This window comes from Dama dama, chromosome 9 (assembly GCF_033118175.1).
Source record: "Dama dama isolate Ldn47 chromosome 9, ASM3311817v1, whole genome shotgun sequence".
Classification (NCBI taxonomy): domain Eukaryota; kingdom Metazoa; phylum Chordata; class Mammalia; order Artiodactyla; family Cervidae; genus Dama; species Dama dama.
The window spans coordinates 50,104,731-50,122,787 of NC_083689.1; the positions used below are offsets into that span (position 1 = coordinate 50,104,731).

The window sequence follows — 18,057 nt, forward strand, 5'->3', positions numbered from 1 at the left end:
CCCAGACTCCCAGTGACACTGTTTCCTTGCACTGCTCCCTCCATTTCTGACCTGTTCACTCGCCCCTGGGTGGCATTGAGTGGTTCCTGCCGCTGAGTTCAGCCACCTGCATAAGAACCTGGGAGACCACCCACCCTTTGCCGCACCCCCCAGCCCCCAGAATCACACCCCCAGGGCCCTTGTGGCTTGATGTCTGTAGGTTAGTCCTGCTCTGACCTCTCCCTTCCTCCTTCCCCCCTCTGGCTGATGACTTATGGCTTTTCTCTGAGCTTTGCATTTATGGAGAGGAGATGCAGACTGGGATTGCTCCCTGTTTGTACAAAACCCAGCAAGGGTGTGAATGCCAGTGCTCTGGGCTCCACCTGCCCACAGTTGTGCGGGATTCGGGCACATGACGACCTCCTCCACCCACTGGCAGGTAACGGGTTCCATGTGTGTATCCACAGCATGCTGGTGGCCGCCATCCAGTCTGCAGGGTTGACCGAGACCCTCAACCGGGAAGGAGTCTACACGGTCTTCGCTCCTACCAATGAAGCCTTCCAAGCCTTGCCCCGTGGAGAACTGAACAAACTCATGGGTAAACACCCACCTAAGTACATTTGTCATCTTTTCTAACGTAACCATATCGGTCAGGATTCCAGCAGGAAACCATTGGCAAAGGGTTTGACGGAAAGGAATTTAAGATTATTTGCAGAGGTGTGGGTACGGTTAAGGGACCAGGAAAGGGTGATGATACAAAGGGGTGATGATACCTTTTGATATTTATCACCGCAGACCTGGGGGTGCTTGAGGAAGGGTGTGACTGGTGGAGGGCATGACCTGGGAGACCCTCGGATGAGGGGCACAGGACAGCAACTGGAGCCACATGCTGCTGGGGTCAGAGCCATGGCAAGGGGGCCTCTAGGTGCCCCGGCCTCCATCAGCAACCTCCTGGCAGCTGGTTGCATGAGAACAAGGGAGCCTGAATGATGCATTTCATGGCGGTCAGCCTGTCTGGGCAGCGAACAAGATGGAGAAGAGTTAGAAAGGAACTGAGGGTAGGTGACAACCAGCCCAATCAGCAGGGCATGTCTTCCCTTTTAAGATCTGTGAGAACCTGCTCATGAAGTCAGGGCCCTGAGCAGTTGAGTTGGGATGTTTGAGAGACAACCTAGTGGTTAAGAGCTTGGGCTCCCGGATTATCTGAAAGCAGGTCAAACCCTGGCTCTGGCATTTACCAGCTAAGTAACCTCTAACAAATTGCTTAGCCTCTCTGGGCCTCAGTTTTCCCATTAGAAAAGTAAGAGTGGTAAGAATACCTTGCTTAGATTGTTGGGAGGTTTAAATAAACATTGCCTGTGGTGTTGAGCACGTGTCCCCCATCAGTAATGGCATAACGGCCATGATGATGGGAGGTGGGGTGGGCTTGCAGTGTGTACGCTGATGCGTGCCTGGGAACCAGCTTTCTCCTCCACCGTAGAAAGGTGAGCCTGAGGAGGAGGAGGAAGAGGAGGAAAGACCTCGGCCAAACTTTGGGGCATACATCATCTCTACCTACCCCCCACCCCCACTCCTGAGCGGAGAATAGAAAGCTCTGGCAGCTGCGAACTGAGTTTGTGTCCCGTTCAATTTTCTTTACTGCTAAATGAATGCCTGTGTCTATGGTGCTGACAAGTGTTCCGGAGGAGAGAGGAGTCCATTCTGAACATAAACTTTCCATTCTCTCTCTGTTCAGCAGGAATGGAATATTCCCCAGGTGGCCCAGCCTGCTCGGCTTGCCTTTCATTTTCAGTTGTGCAGGAGCTGAGGGAGGGCTTGGGCAAGGCTCCCCAACATGCCCTCCCCCCGGCTTGTAGGCAGGATTAGACCCCAGCATGCTGAGGGGTGGTGGAGCCCATCCAGGTGTCCGAGGTTGACCCAGATGTTAGAGATCTCGAAAGAAGGAGATCCCTCCCACCCCAGGAGCAGCTCGGCTCGGCACCTCCAGGCTGTATTTTTGTGGAAGAGTAATTTGTCAGCTCCAAGTTGCGGGTGTTTGGAAATCACTTGGTACCTGATGGCTCCATCCCATGGCCCTCATGTGGATTCGGCAATAACCAAGTGAACTCCCCACAGTGCTTTCAAGCTTCCACTCTTCTCAGTTTCAAGATGCTGGAAATAGCCATCCATGAGCCCTGGGGGTATCCAGCCACTTGGCTGGTAATATGAGTATTGGGGAGGCCATGACGAAGCTGCAAGGACAGCTGGCGGCTTTAAGAATTGCCTCCCACACTTAATTGGGGAAATGCCTGTGCACCTTTATGAGCAATTGGCTGCTTTCCCCAGTTGGTGGAGAAGCTGATGTAGGCTGGAAGGAATGCTGAGACGTGATGAGGAGGGACGCCATGGAGGTATACCCCCCTCGGCCCTGACCTCATCGGCTCCATAGCTCCTCCAGACTGCAGCTGTTGACTCTTTTTAAGTTCTCCCTTCAGGAAACAGCCGTCTCTGAATATGCATTTGAGGGCAGAATGTGTAAACATTTCACTACTGTGTTGTAACTGTTGGGAGCCATGCTGATGATGAAATGTCTCAGATGCTGGTGCTGGAAAGACCCCTGGCTTTCCAAGTAACTATTTAGTCATGGAAACATGAGTCACACTCATAGAGGAGTATGGATTAACTCCTTCTCAGCATCGCAGAAGCATGTACTTAACCTAGCAGCCCGTCAAATGCACCGGTAGCTTCATGGCCACCATCATATGACTTGTTCCCCTGATCATTATGCAAGTGATGGGGTAAAGGGCTGAGCAAACAGTAGGTGCTCAATAAGTGCTTATTACCTGGACAGGGGGTTCTCTGTTACAGGGTGACCACCTTCATCTTCTCCTTTGGGCCCTCCTTGACCACACCAGTTACCAGCCTTAGGATTAACTCTGCTTTCTTTTCCCACACACCTGCAGGCAATGCCAAGGAGCTTGCCAACATCCTGAAATACCATGTTGGCGATGAAATCCTGGTCAGCGGAGGCATCGGGGCCCTGGTGCGGCTGAAGTCTCTCCAAGGCGACAAGCTGGAAGTCAGCTCAGTGAGTGTGTGTGACAGTTAAAATGCTGGCAGTGCCCTGCCACTGGGGCTCCAGGACACAGCTCATCCCTAGGATGGCATTAGACACACACTGTGTTTAAGGTGCATCTTGAATCTCTGAGTGCATTTTCTCAGAAAAGAAAAGAAAAAAGAGTCTTCCAAAGAAATTAAGGGAGATCGTGCTTAGACATGAATAAGCTCTTCCAGATTTGCAGGGGAATAAAGCATCTGATTGGCATCTGAGAGAAGCTGTTAAATATAACCGCCCCCCTTAAGGAACTGATAAGCAATGACTTACATGTCTTGAAAGATCCATTCCCACTCCATCACCCCCAAGTCCAGGGCCTCACTGAGCTGTACCATGAACCAAACCAGCCCAGAAGAAAAAAAAAAAAAAGAGGCTTTTTCTTCTGATACTTGATCTGTGCCCCTTCACTCACTCTGCACATTGATGATACCCATTCCCCTTTGGAGCCACCTCAGAGGGTCCCTACCTCAAATTGAAGCTGCTGGGGCCTCCCTGCCTACCCTGGCCAAGGCCACTGACCGCCCCCCTGCCCCACCCTGTGGACAGACCACCTTGCAGCATGTGGCCAGCTTAGTTTCTGCTCCTCACGCCTCTCTCCTGGCCTCCAGCCACCCCTGTGCTCGTCGTCTTCTCTCTGGAGCGCGGGGAGGCAGGCAGGGCATGGGGACGGCCTGACCTGTGACTTCTGTGGCCTATCTGAGAGTCTCTCAGCACCTGGATTGGGGTGTCAGGGTCCTGTCGGTCTCTGGCTTCACTTCCCCCGTCCCCCTTGGGTCTGATTCGTGGGTCTTTCAGGAAAGCCTGAGGCAGATTTACCTTGTGAGAAAATCTGAAGTCAGACATGGAGGAAAAGTGGAGAGAGCCCTCCCCCCAGAGCTGGACACCCAGCTTCTGTCCCCAGCTGTCCTCCTCCTCAGCTTAAAGGTGGCACTTGGCCTCTCTCGAGTTTTCCATTCTGCCAGGTGGGGCCTTACTATCTCCCTCTTCCCCATGCACTGCTGTGAGGACTGAGTGAGTCATACAAAAGAGCGTTTGTGAGTTGCACTGTGCTGAGTCCGCATAAGGGATTAAATTGAACCCACCACAACAAGGCCCTACGGTATACACAGGGAACTCTGCCCAGTGTTACGTGGCAGCCTGGATGGGGGGGGAGTTTGGAGGAGAATAGATACGCATGTGTATGGCTGAGTCCCTTTGCTGTTCACTTGAAACTATCATGGCATTGTTAATCGGCTATACTGCAGCACCAAATTAAAAGTTTAAAATAAATAACTACATTGAACCCACTAAACCAATAGTCTATCACTGGCAGGGTCTATTCCAGTTACCAGAGTGCTCTCAGCGGTTCGCATAGGATCTGGCGTCTAGAAATGCTCAGTAAAGGTTTGCTTGGTTGAAGAATGGATGGGATAAACAGGCTTCATGTTCAACAATCATTGTCTCTATTTCTCCCAGAAAAACAACGTGGTGACTGTCAATAAGGAACCTGTTGCTGAGGTGGACATTATGGCCACCAATGGTGTGGTCCACGCCATCTCCAGTGTCCTGCAGCCTCCAGGTAAGGCCCTAAAGGACCACATCCCCACTCAGCCTGCCACTGCTCTGTCTCTGCACATGGCTGTTAGCACTCAGTAGAAACACTGCTCTCGGCAAAGATGAGAATGAATGTGGAACATGCGGACTGAGCATCCGTGAACAGCATGGCTGGGTCTGGTTGAAAAGTGACTTAGAAGCTCCCGGCTCAGATGTGCTACACCAGTAACTGAAGGAGAGATACCTCTCTGCTGAATTGCCTCACTGTCCCAGCCCCACGCAAACAGAGTCCAGTTGTTTTTCCCATGTTGGTGCTTGAACGTGGGTCAGAGCACATGCCTCCTACAGCATCCTGCCCCAGCTGAGCTCTCTGAACCTCCAACCAAGTTACCGTGGAACCCAGCCTCTCCCCTCACTTGTGCATTCACCTTTCTTTGAGCTCTCTCCCCATGGGCTAAATTCCTCCACGAGTTAAGGAACATTATGAAGGCAGACTTCATCTGAGGATGTAAGCCAGAAGACCCAACAGTGCCTCTCAGTCCTGGCAGTTATGAATGACATGCTAATCATTTCTCTCTCATCCAAGCTGTCTTTTCTTTTATCTGCAGCCAACAGACCTCAGGAACGAGGCGACGAACTTGCAGACTCTGCACTTGAAATCTTCAAACAGGCATCTGCATTCTCCAGGGTATGATGCCAGCTCTGTGGGCCCCTGGCCTGAATAGCTGTGTCCTGTGCTCGGGCCCATGGAGGGGACTCTCCTGTCTCCTTTGGCTGTCCGCCCAGGGCTCTCCCCACTCCCATTGGAGTATCCTTAGCTCTAGCCTGTGGGGAGTTTGGAATAAAAACCCAGGCAGTCTGTTTCCTTTGTGGGTGACAGCCCAGGCCTTCAAGCCTCTGTCTGAGGGGAAGCTGCAGCTGGTGAGAATCCATCTAACCAAGGACAGCCCATCCTGAATTTCCCTGATAGTGGGCTGGCCTGCTCTGAGCCTGGGCCTCCAGGTCACTCTTCCATCTTTTCCATCTTCCGTGACATAGCCCAGCACACTCTGCTGGGCAGTGGTGTGGGTTCTGGATTCTGGGCCAGCTTGAAGAGCCTGCCTTCTTTCCCTCAGCCCCACCTCCCTCTCAGAGACTCACTGACTTTCTATGCTGCTTCTCCTGCTCCCCAGCTTGTCCAGATATCCCATGCAGGCTCCCTTGCTGCTTTGGGTCAGGTGGAGTCTCTTGGGAATATGGGGTGTGTTGCAGGAAGTTTGCATTTTAACACACAAGGCTGCAGAAGGTGGTCCTTAACCCAAAGGTCTGGAGCTGGAATATGTCACTTTATGTTTGGACAGAGGGGGGTCTCCTTAGTCCTCCCTGAGGAGGGTTCTTGGCCCAAAGTTCCTATGTGTGATCCCCACCCCCTGTGTGGGCCTAGCTCCCCAAGGTCCAGATGATAGTCTGGGGGAAAGCCTGGCTCTGGGACTCCACAGGGCCTAGCAGTTCCACAATTCCCCTTCCTCTTCCTCACTCCCACCATTTTTTTCTAAGTAAGGATGGCCATAGGCAAAGCCACTGCCATGAGCAAGTGTAGGTATAACTGCCACTAGAAACCTTGACACCTCGTGTTTTCTTTCAGGCTACACAGACCTCTGTGAAACTAGGTAAGTCTGGTCTGGGTTTGACGTTCTCATAGACTTGTGTAAGTCTTACCCCTGCTGCTGCTGCTAAGTCGCTTCAGTCGTGTCTGACTCTGTGCGACCCCATAGACGGAAGCCCACCAGGCTCCTCTGTCCCTGGGATTCTCCAACCAAGAACACTGGAGTGGATTGCCATTTTCTTCTCCAATGCATGAAAGTGAAAAGTGAAAGGGAAGTCGCTCAGTCGTGTCTGACTCTTAGCGACCCCATGGACTGCAGCCTACCAGGCTCCTCCGTCCATGGCATTTTCCAGGCAAGAGTACTGGAGTGGGGTGCCATTGCCTTCTCCGAGTCTTACCCCTAAACAGGCCTAAACCTGTCATCTGCTGTCTGTAGAAAGACTATCATGGTGCCATAAAACACAGCCTTTGGGGTCAGACACAAACCCCTGGTTTCCTTCTCCATAAGATGGAGATGATAAGAGTACCAACCTTTTAGGGTTGATATGAGTTTTTGGCTTTGGGAACCTGGGAGTATTGCACGAAGGCTTGGCAGGAGCCTTTGGTGAGGATATGGTCCCAAGCTGGGAAGTGGAGAATACCTCAGTTCCAATCATCACTGAGTATGATCGGAAGTTTTACAAACCAGAAAGCATCTGCTCTATGCAGGAGAGGGTGGCAGAGGAAGGCTGTTGGTTCTCATGACAGTGTCCTAGACAGACGTGGGAAGTCTGCACGTTCCTTACCTCTCCAATGTCTCTTTTTCAGCCCCTGTCTATCAGCGGTTATTAGAGAGGATGAAGCACTAGTGCGAAGGACCGCAGGAGGAATGCATTCAGCAGCTCCCTGCCACTTTCTCTCATTTTGCCAAAGAGACTGAATGTTTTTGAAACCAAATTATCACACTTTGATGTCCATGGGTCACACCATAATGAGATCTGAGCCTTGGGAGGGTGGGGGTGGGGGGAGGAGGGTGAGAGATGAGACTTTTCATTTTTACCCCCTAAACATGGCGGTTAGCGCACTGCAATGCAGAGTCCTGGGTGTCACTGCCTGACGTTGACTTCCAGCAAGGACCTGTTGGCGTTTCCTGCCTGTGCCACGTACACTGGAAAAGGGAGCCAAAGTTTCTGAAGCTCACAAAGCATGAATCAGGCCATCCAGCGTCGCGAGGGCCACGTGGCACGGTGTTTGTAAAGCTCTTTCACAGTTGGAGAAATGGCATCCTTATAAGCTATGAGTTGAATGGCTCTGTCAAATGTTTTTCGCGCCTCCATGTGGCTTGGACCCTTCTGTGTGACTCTGTCTAGTTAGAAAAGAGAGGGTCGGTGAGCACGCGGAGCTCAGGAGTCCCGGGGTGTGGCAGAGCCATGGTGTGTTTGTAATAATAAAGCCACAGAAACATATGCATACGTGGATGGGAACAGTGTGCCGGCCTGGGTATTCACAGGGTTGGAATTCTGTCTCTTGGGGCTGTGACGTTCCTCCCACTAAAATCCCACCAGGAGCAGCTAGGCGAGAAGCCCTGAGGGATGGGCTATGGGGATGACCGTGGCATCGACTTCATAGGTCCACCGTGAGAATGAAAGGACATAGTTCTTATAACACACTCGCATAGCGTTAAGTATCCTTATTCTTACCGTGCTGTCTGGAACTGCTCGGGATTGGGGCAGCTGGGAGCCTTTTTGTAGTGTCTTTCCCAAAGGGAGTTCCGCTTCCCTGGAGACTGGGATGGTCCTGCCCTCCCCCACTTCACTCGGCCAAGGCTGACTTAAGGGACCCAACAACCCAGAGATGGTGCTGCTGGGGATAGAGCTGTGGAAGAGTAGACACAGCCCCTCCCCAGTGTGGCTCCACGTCTGGGAAAGACAGCCGTTACATGTCATCCAATACAGTCATCCATGCCTTCATTCCTTAGATGTGAGTGTTAGGCTTGGTCAGCAGACAAGGTCCTGTTCTCATGGGGAAGAGACTCACTGATCTGCTAATGTCACTGCCTGTCGCCGGCCCATCCACGTGTACTCTGAGGGACTCTGTGACAGGCAGGAAGGAATCTGAGCAGGTGGGGGCTCCAGGAAGTGGGAGGAAGTGGGAGGAATTGAAGGAGCTGACCTGGGGGTGGTGGAGAGGAGGTCAGGCTGCAGGAGGCTGGGGAGATGGCCCAAGAGATGAGGGTTAGCCTTCTGCACATGCTTGGTCCGGCCACCCTCCCCCAGGGGTTCCTGCAGGCTCGGCTGCCTGTGATACCCTGCTTGTCCTGGGGGTGCTGCAGCTGTGCAGCTCTTTGAGAACCCACATCCACACACCTGCGTGTTACAAGATGCCATCAGAACCCAAAGAGGCTATTAGCAAAACTTTTAAAGATACTTTCGTGGAAAACAAAAGTCACCACACAATTCCTTAAAAATGTCCAGACGCCACCATCTGTCCCTGTGCCCCCAGCCCTGTCCCCATCCCAGCCTCCTCCATAAGGGGGGGCTCTGTCTGTTCTACCAGCTGGATAGTCCCCCTTGTGACAGAACCATGCACAGCCGTGGCCCTCCACCCCCCTCCTAGCCATAGGGGATTGAGTTCCCTTTAGGGTCATAAACATCCCCACCCCTGCATTTCCCAGAGACTCGGGCTAAGCTCAGGTGCTGCCATCTGAGGATGGACACCCAGGGCCAAGCAGTTGGCCACTGGATGTTTCCAGGGAGGCGTGAGCTCTGGAGGAAGGTGTGTGCTGCCCTGGGTTGTGTGAGAGGTAGAGCACCCGGGAAGTTGCTCAGGCCACTCTGAGCCCGGCCTGCTGAGCTCCAACCAGGCAAAGAAGGCAGAGGAGAAGGGAAAGGGGCTCTGCTTGCTTCCCTTCACTCCCCACTGTCACTCTGAGGCTCCCAGGCCTCTGAGCTAGAGAGGACCACAAAGACCCTCAGCATCAAAGCCCCAGGGCTTTCCAGGCCTTCCCCACTGGAGGCCAGCTCAGTGATGGGGCAACGGAGGGACCACTGCATGGCTATGCTCCTAAGTGCAATGTCTTTTCTGTTTCTCACATCAGCCCTGTGAAATAGGTAAGGACTTGTGTGTGTGCTAAGTTGCTTCAGTTGCGTCTGACTCTTGTGTGACTCCATGGACTGTAGCCCACCAGGCTCCTGTGTCCACGGGATTCTCCAGGCAAGGATACTGGAGTGGGTTCCTGTTTCCTCCTCCAGGGGATCTTCTGGGTCCAGGGAGATCAAACCCGCATCTCTTGCTTCTCCTGCATTGGCAGGCAGGTTCTTTACCACTAGCGCCACCCAAGAAGGCCAAGGACTCATAGAATCTCTATTTTACTGCTATGGAAAAGGAAGCTGAAAGAGGTGAGATAGTTTGCCAGGTCACAGTGTAGGTAGGGGCTGAAACATAAACCAGACCCTACACAATTAACCACCCCTTGTGCCCCACCCACCCTGAGGTGGAGCCCTGGCAGCCACAGACAAGCGGGACACAGGTGCCGGGGGCCCTCCTGAGAAGCCCCGGTGGCCTGGGATCTCCTTGCATAGCCTAGACCACCACTTGTTTACCTGCTGCTAGGGGGCCGGGAGTGGGCGAGTACCAGCTGTGGACACCCCTGCCGCATGGATGTCAGCAAAGAAGGGAAATAAGAGGGAGTTCCCCTGTGGAGGAGCGTACCTCTGTGCTTGAAACCATAACTCAATGTCATGGTCTGAGTGGAGCTGCCTGGAATCTTGTGCCCAGAAAGCTTTCTAAAGCCAGGAAAGAAGGCCATGGAATGAGGGTTGGGCCTGATGCCCTACCCCGAAAAGTCAAATGGGGCCGCCTCCCTGGCTGGCCCTGCCTGGCAAGGAAAGGAGCACATCCACTCGACGGGGTCTTCTGTTCACATCCCAGACTGAGCCAGTTCAGAGAATAAGTGCAGGGGTGGGGGGAGTCTGGGATAACCCCCTGCACCCCCACCCCCCCACCCCCCCACACACACCCAAGGGACCGAGAGGCCCAAAACAGAGCCTCAGACACAGATAACTTGCTCTTCACACCTACTCCTGGGTGGTCAGAGGACTGGGTGAGGAGGAAGGGAGCACCTGAGATATTTCCCCATGGGAAACTTCCAGCTCTGGCCTGTTGGAGGCGGGCTCCATAGAGCCACCTGCACCCCCAGGCAGCAGCAAGGTCCCTGCCATCAGAGCTCCATTTATCACAGGCGTGGCCGAATTGACACTGAGACCTGAAGAGTGAAGGGCTAGGGAAGAGCATTTGAGCTGAATAAACAGTGTGCATAAAGTCTCTGGCACATGCGGCCAGAGGGGAGTAGAGAAGATTCATCTGCTGAGATAGATATCTGGGAGTCAGACCATGCCTGACCTTGTGGGCTGCGGTAAGGATTTTAGACATTATTCCTCAGACCATGAGGAGCCATGGGGGGTTTTAGTTGAGGGAGAGAGATGGTGAGAGGTGTATCATGATCAGATTTTTTTTTTAATTGTGGCAAAATACACGTAGCATGGAGTTTACCATTTTAACTGTTTTTAAGTGAATAATCCAGTGGCATTAAACACATTCACACAGTTGTGCAACCAATTTCCAGGAGTCTTTCCATCTTTCATAACTGAAACTATATCCATTTAACAATAACTCCTCATTCTTCTTTTCCTTCAGCCCCTGGTAACAACTGTTTGGCTTTTTGTCTTTATGCCTTTGACTACTCTAGGGACTTCATATAAATAGAATCATACAGCATTTTTCTTTCACTCAGCATAATGTCTTCAAGGTTCATCCTCATGGTAGCAAGTGTCAGAGTTTCCATCATTTTTAAGGCTGGATAATATTCCATTGTGTATATACCACATTTTGTTTGTTTATTCATTATATTCATCAGTGGACAGTTGGAGTGCTTCTGGCTACTGTGAGTAATACTGCTATGAATGTGGGTGTTCAAATGTCTGGCCTTGATTTCAATTCTTTTTGGTATATACCAAGAAATGAATAGAAGAAAAGCCGCCACTGGAAGGAAAGTAAGGTTTCTGCTTTGTATATTTTACATTGGAGAAGTCGTTAAACATCCAAGTGGGGTGTCCGGGAGGCTTTTAGGTATTCAAGCCTCGGGCTCAGGGAAGAAGTCAGGCCTGAGAAGGGGTGCTGGGTGTCATAAAATCCTATAGGTGTTATTCAGAAACACTCACTGGGTGAAATCACCTAGTGACGGAATATAGAGAAAAGACCATGCCTGGGACAGAGCCCGGGGTTGGCTCAGCATTTAGAGGCTCAACAAAGGGAGAGCAACCAGCAGAAGGACCTGAGAAGTTGTGTGAGGAGGACTGGAAGTCACCAGAAGAGAGCTTTTCAAGAAGGAGGGAGCATCAACCACGTTGAATCATTGGTGTGTCCATTGGATCTGGCCACATGAATGTCATCCATAACCTGGGCAGGAGGACTTAAATCTGGAGAGGGAAAGAGGGATGAGGAGAATACATTTTCTGACTTGAGTGCTTTGAATGAATGCTGAATTTTGAATTTGAATTTCAGTGACTGAGAAGCCTGTAGGGAAAGGAGAGAAACTGGAAGTAATCCATTTGTTCAACCTCATCCTTTATGCTTGCATCAGAAGCCCCTCCCTCCATCCCTGTGCACCCGTCATCACAGCCCTAAGAATAATCCCCAACTTGCTTTTTGGCTTCCCCTGCTAGGGAGTGAGCTGCTGTGAGGGAGGGCCTCTGTCCTACCCAGGGTCCCAGCACCTAGCACAGGGCCTGGCACACAGTATTCAAAAGGTGTTACCCCAAAGCCTGGTTCCCAGAGCTCAGATGGTCCTTTCACTCAACATATTGGGCTCAGGCCCTGGTTGCTCTCTGAAAAGGAAGAGGAGGCTTCCTAGACCCTTGGGGGATCCTGGGTGTTTCTCCTGCATGGGGGTTGAAGCAAGCCCGCATAGCATGCTCCTCGGGTCTCTTCCAGAAAAGCAGGTGGTGGCCTTGTGAGCATCACCATCCCTGGAGCAGCTTCAGCCCACTTTGGCTGGGAAGGCTCCCTAATAAGAAAGCACACCCATGTGTCAGCAGTCCCAGGTCAGTGGGAACATCTGAGTTCAGAGGACAGACAAGTGGCTACTAAGTTACACTGCAGAACCCATCACTTCATCTTGAGCAGGTGACCTGAGCCTCTCCCAACTTTGGGAAGGAAGTGTTATGCTTGGAGAGCTACTCCTCCTTCCGGGATCTTCCTTCCCCAGTTCTGTTAGGAGGAAGAAGTTCTGAGATTTGGGAGCAGCAGAGAGAGAGAAAGAGAGGAGAAAGACTTCTGATTAAATATCCTCATTTGAGCAGATATGGGTTTTTGAGTGAACAGATGGAAAGCCACTTTCTCCCCTGTCAGGAGGGCCAGGGAGTCCTCATGGCTTCTTGATGATGGCTCATACAGAACTCAAGTTCAATGAAGCCATCTGTGCGCAGGGCACTTCCCTGATGCCAGCTCTCAGTTGGGCTCCCAGAAGTGGGGTTGAGGGAAGCAGTTCTAGAGGAGGAGGTGAACCCCACCCCAGTGGGGAAGGGGAGGGAACTCGGGGCCTGTGACCTCAGTCCCTCCATCATCGTGCTCAGGCAGCTCCTCCAAACATGCCTGAGAACAAAGGAAGAACAGCCCCAGAAGTACCAAGGTGCAACTTCCAAGCCCAGCCCAACTCTTAGAAGGAACACCTTCATTCAGACCCTAGTCGCTTCCAGCCTAGAGCCAGGATTCCTAATCTCGCATAAAGCAGGGACCCCTGACAGAAGCTGGGGACCCTCTCCTCAGAGAAATGCACAGTGACCTACAGCACAGGTCTGAGGACCACTTCCTCTTGAGTCCTAGTCTAAATGCCTTGATACAGGTCTGAGTTCCACAGCACTGCACATTTCTTGAGGCAGCAAGCAAGTCCTCTGCCCCAAAACATCTAGCTTAGACACACAGTGAAAGTTAAAGTCTCTTAGTCATGCCTGACTCTTTGTGACCCAGGCCAAAGAATTCTCCAGGCCAGAATACTGGAGTGGGTAGCCTTTCTCTTCTCCAGGGGATCTTCATAACGCAGGGATCGAACCCAGGTCTCCCGCATCACAGGCAGATTCTTTACCAGCTGAACCACAAGGGAAGGCCATAAGATACACAGTAGGCCCTCAATAAATACAGACGAAGTAGGCCATCAAAGCACACCCAGTTTCTGAGGCTGCGACACGGCCTCGTGCTGTCCCTCCGTGGAGCAATGGCAGCCTGACAGCAGGAGAGGAGAGAGAACTCATAACCGTAACTGGTGTGAAGTGGAAAGGCCTTCAGATCTCACAGTGCAGCCCACCTCGCCAAAAGTGTAAATACACAAACGTGCCCTGATGAGACACCCTGCGAGTGCCAGGAGTGTGGGAAGACCTTGACTCAAAACCCCCACAGCTTTCAACATGGGAGAATTCACAGCGGTGGGAACCCCTGGGTACCTGAGTAATGTGGAAACACCTTTGAAAAAGTGAAAGTTATATCTGACTCTTCGTGACCCCATGGACTGTAGCCTGTCAGGATTCTCTGTCCATGGGATTCTCCAGGCAAGAATACTGGAGTGTATCTATTTCCTTCTTCAGGGGATGGAACCCACGTCTCCTGCATTGCAGGCAGATTCTTTACCGTCTGAGCCACGAGAGAAGCCCAGAAACACCTTTATAGTATACGTACTTGAGACATTGAACCAGGAAAAACACCCATTATAAGAAATAGATCTTTGAAGGTATATATCACCCTTTTTAGGAGATTATGGAAATCATATCAGTGGATGATTAAAAACAAAAGCCCTTTGTCATCTTCCTAACCATGTTTAGCTTTAGATCATATTTTAGATTTAGTTTTGTGTTCTAATGTGTCTATCATTGTCTTGCTAACTTTTCAATCCAATTTGAATTTGATTTTCTCTAAGATGGGAATTTCACCTCCAAATTTTTATCTCATCCCCAGGAAGTCAACAGTTCCTTCCTTCCCTGTTATTTTGTTTTGCCTTCTTGGAGACACATTTGATTATTCATATCAGCTTGTGTCTCAACCACATTTTCTGGTCTTTGATCCACATATTGGTGTTTGAACCTGGATCTCGCCACTTAAATTGGTGTTAATTTAGTATCTTTTAACATCTAATAGAGTCAGGTTTCCTGGCTCTTGAAATTAACTTTTCCCTTCTGTAAAATTAACACTTTCTCGTTGCCAAAAGGTTTAGAAAATTTAGAGAAGCAGAAAGGAAAAGTAGAGATGACCTGAAATGCTAACAACTAGTAACAGTCTCTGTCACATTATTAGAACAGATTCTTCCAGATTTTATTTTTGAGAAAAATGCAAGCATATGTCACACACTGTAATCTTCCTTTATTGTGCCCAAATACATTACTAAAGTAAGTTTTGAAATAAAACAGGCCTTGTGGCCTTAGGCCAAATTGTAAGACAGCCTTTGTGACCTCATTACCGCCTCCATGGTGAAAAGGAGGCTGGATCCAGGTGGGCCCAGTGTCATCACAAGCCTTTCATTGAAAAGCAGAGTTTCTCCAGCTGGTGGCAGAAGAGGCAGCCGGAGGTTAGCCATGTGAGGAGCACTCTGTGCAGAGAAGCCGATTTGAGGATGGAGGGGGCCTAGTGAGAAGTCATACAGATGGCTCCTGGGAGCAGGGAAGAGCCCTGCTGCCAGCCAACAGGGAAACGGGGCCCTCAGACCTTCAACAGCCCGCACCTAAATGGGCAGGACAACCAGTTCTTCTCCAGAGCCTCCAGGTAAGAGCCTGCCAACGCCATCATTTCAGCACTGAGCAGAGAACCCAGGCAAGTCCACCCTGAATTCTCATAGAACTGTGAAATATCAATAGTTGGTGCTGTTTTAAGCTGCTAAGTTTGCAATAACTTCTCAGATGGCAATAGAAATTAACATAGGCATTTAAACCATTGAACCATTGAAAAGAAAAACCCTTTGATCAACTTTCTAACTGTATTTTCAATATTAGAAAAATGATGTTTGGGGATAAGCCTGTGAGGTTAGTTTCATTTTCTTTACTCACTGTCTACGGGGGCCTCTGAATTGCCCTCACTCCATGAAGAGCCTGCTTCCTGGGTCCAGATGGGATTCCTGGGACTGAGCTTCAAGACCAGGCTCTGTGAGACCCCACTGGGCAGGTCAAGGCCCTTCCTCTGAAGGGGGTGATCCTCTGCCTCTAAAACTGTCCCAGAGCCACACGAGACCTGCTGAGAGCTGGGGGTTCAGAACTGCCTTGGGTTGGCTACATCCCCTCCTCACACGTGCTTGGGCATGCCTCCTGGTGGGCTAGCTGGCATCCCAAGGGCACCCAGACAGACAGTGGAACTACACTTGACAATCAAATGATGATGCCCATCAGTGGGTGTTCGCAGAGGCTTCTGGGAATAAGTGTCCACTTTTTCATTAAAAAAAAAAAAAAGTGAGTGTCCAGTGCTTAGAATTAAAAGGCTGACTTTTAAATTATTTATTTATTTTTGGCTGTTTCACACACAAGCTTTCTCTAGTTTTGGCAAGGAGGGGCTATTCTCTAGTTGCGATGTGCGGGCTTCTCATTTCAGTGGCTTCTCTTATTTCAGAGCACAGGCTCTAGGCATTTGGGCTTCAGTAGTTGTGGCTCTCGGACCCTAGAGCATGAGTTTGGTAGTTGTGGTTCATGGGCTTAGTTGCCCTGGAGCATGTGGAATCTTCCCTGACCAGGGACTGAACCCTTGTCCCCTGCATTGGTAGGCAGATTCTTAATCACTGAACCACCGGGAAGTCACCAACTTTGCATTTTAACACCCTTAACAGCCTGCAAGTTTCTATCCTATAGAAGCCCAGGGGAGCTGCAAAGCAGGCTGGTAAAAGGAAAATTGGACCACAAAGGGCCCTGGAGCTCCTCCAATACCATCCTCTGGTGCCAACCACAACAATCTGAATGCTAGGACACTTCCTCTTTTATCATCTTATCTTTGCTTTAGTTTACAAAATGAGAAACAGGCTTAGAGAGGTTATGTAATTTACTCAAGGAGGCACCATTAATGGTTGTCAGAATTCTGACCCAACTCTGACTCTTGGCTCTTCTAACCACTACTTTGGGTAGCTTAGGGGAACCCATACATCCAACAGAGACCCAGGAGCAGTGGGTTCTCAATCCTGCTGCCTGTTGGAATCCTGAGGGACTTTTACGTTTTTGAATATCAATTTAGTTAGGTTGCACCCTGTCTCAGTTGTGGCATTTGGGATCTTTGTTGCATAATACGGATCTTTTAGTTGTAGTAATATGGGATCTAGTTCCCTGACCAGGGACCGAACCCAAGCCCCTGCGATGGGAGCTTGGAATCTTAGCCACTGGACCACCAGGAAAGTCACTTCGTGTTGTTGTTGTGCAGTCACTCGGTCGTGTCTGACTTTTTGTGACCCCATGGACTGCAGCATGCCAGGTTTCCCTGTCCTTCACTGTCTCCTGGAGTTTGTTCAAATTCTTGTCCATTGAGTCGGTGATGCAATCCAACTATCTCATCCTCTGTCATCCTCTTCTCCTCCTGCTCTCACTCTTCCCCAGCATCAGGGTCTTTTCTAATAATGCTGTTCGCATCAGGTGGCCAAAGTATTGGAGCTTCAGCATCAGTCCTCCCAATGAATATTCAGGGTTGATTGCCTTTAGGATTGACTGGTTTGATCTTCTTGCAGCCCAAAGGACTCTCAAGAGTCTTCTCCAGTACCACAATTTAAAAGCATCAATTCTTTGGCACTCAGCAATTTTTATGGTCCACTCTCACATCTGCACACGACTGCTGGAAAAACCATAGCTTTGACTATCCAGACCTTTGCTGGCAAAGTGATGTCTCTGCTTTTTAATACACTGTCTAGATTTGTCATAGCTTTTCTTCCAAGGAGCGAGAGTCTTTTAATTTCGAGGCTGCAGTCACTGTCCACAGTGATTTTGGAGCCCAAGAAAATAAAGCCTGTCAGTGTTTCCATTATTTCCCCATCTATTTGCCCCGAAGTGATGCCATGAACTTGAGGGATAGAGCCAGCAATTTGATCAAGGCTCCCAGGTGATTCTGATGCATGGGAGAGTTTGAGAACCACTGTTTACAGAAATAGCCACATTTGCTGGGACAGCAGCTCAGGACTGGCAGAGAAGTGGTGTCTGGTTCTCTCAGTCTCTGCTTTGGTCTCCAAAGGCAAAACTTTGTTTCCCCAGGGGGCCAGGTTAGGATGAGCAAGAAGCAGACTAAGATTCTGCCAGCCACATCTGGAACCCAGCATGAATCCCCAGTTTCCAGCCCTGTTGGTATCATTATGCAAAAAGCAACATTCTTAAAGGGAAGCCATTGACTTTATGATTTTAATGAGATCTGGCTCAGCCTGTTTTCAAGATGTCTATTTATTGACTCACCAACAGCTGCCAGGGAGATGCAATACAGAATGTGTTTGTTTTCTCAATTTACTGCTTCAGTTTCTGGAACCTAAGCATCCCCTTCTGGAAAGCAGTGGGATCTCCCTGGCCTGAGGACATAGGGGAAGTTAGCCCCTCCCTGAGAGGAGGGGGTGGGATTATCCTTCTGAACATTCATTCTTTCAGTAAATACATACTGGATGCCTATTGTATGTTCCAAGCACTGTGCTAGGAAACTGGGAGAAACAGCTCTGGTAGGAAGGTGAGGAAATTCTCCTGGATGTACATGAACTTCCCATCAGTTGGGAAGGAGATAGGGAATAGTTCTACTCTACTTAGTTGCTCAGTTGTGTCTGACTCTTTGCAACACCATGGACTGTAGCCCGCCAGGCTCCTCTGCCCATGGGGATTCTCCAGGCAAGAACACTGGAGTAGGTTCC

The 18,057-nt window shown here is 50.3% G+C and overlaps 1 protein-coding gene across 1 annotated transcript in view; it reads left to right on the top strand.

Annotated features, from left to right (window-relative positions):
* Positions 1-7,636, top strand: part of TGFBI (transforming growth factor beta induced) — a 33,898-nt gene extending 26,262 nt beyond the window's left edge. Inside the window, exons 12-17 of the mRNA XM_061151345.1 lie at positions 447-577; positions 2,922-3,046; positions 4,529-4,631; positions 5,215-5,294; positions 6,231-6,255; positions 6,999-7,636. Coding sequence (XP_061007328.1) covers positions 447-577; positions 2,922-3,046; positions 4,529-4,631; positions 5,215-5,294; positions 6,231-6,255; positions 6,999-7,039 — 505 coding nt within the window. The 3' untranslated portion in view covers positions 7,040-7,636. The remainder of the gene's footprint in view (positions 1-446; positions 578-2,921; positions 3,047-4,528; positions 4,632-5,214; positions 5,295-6,230; positions 6,256-6,998) is intronic.
* Positions 7,637-18,057: the final 10,421 nt, after the last annotated feature.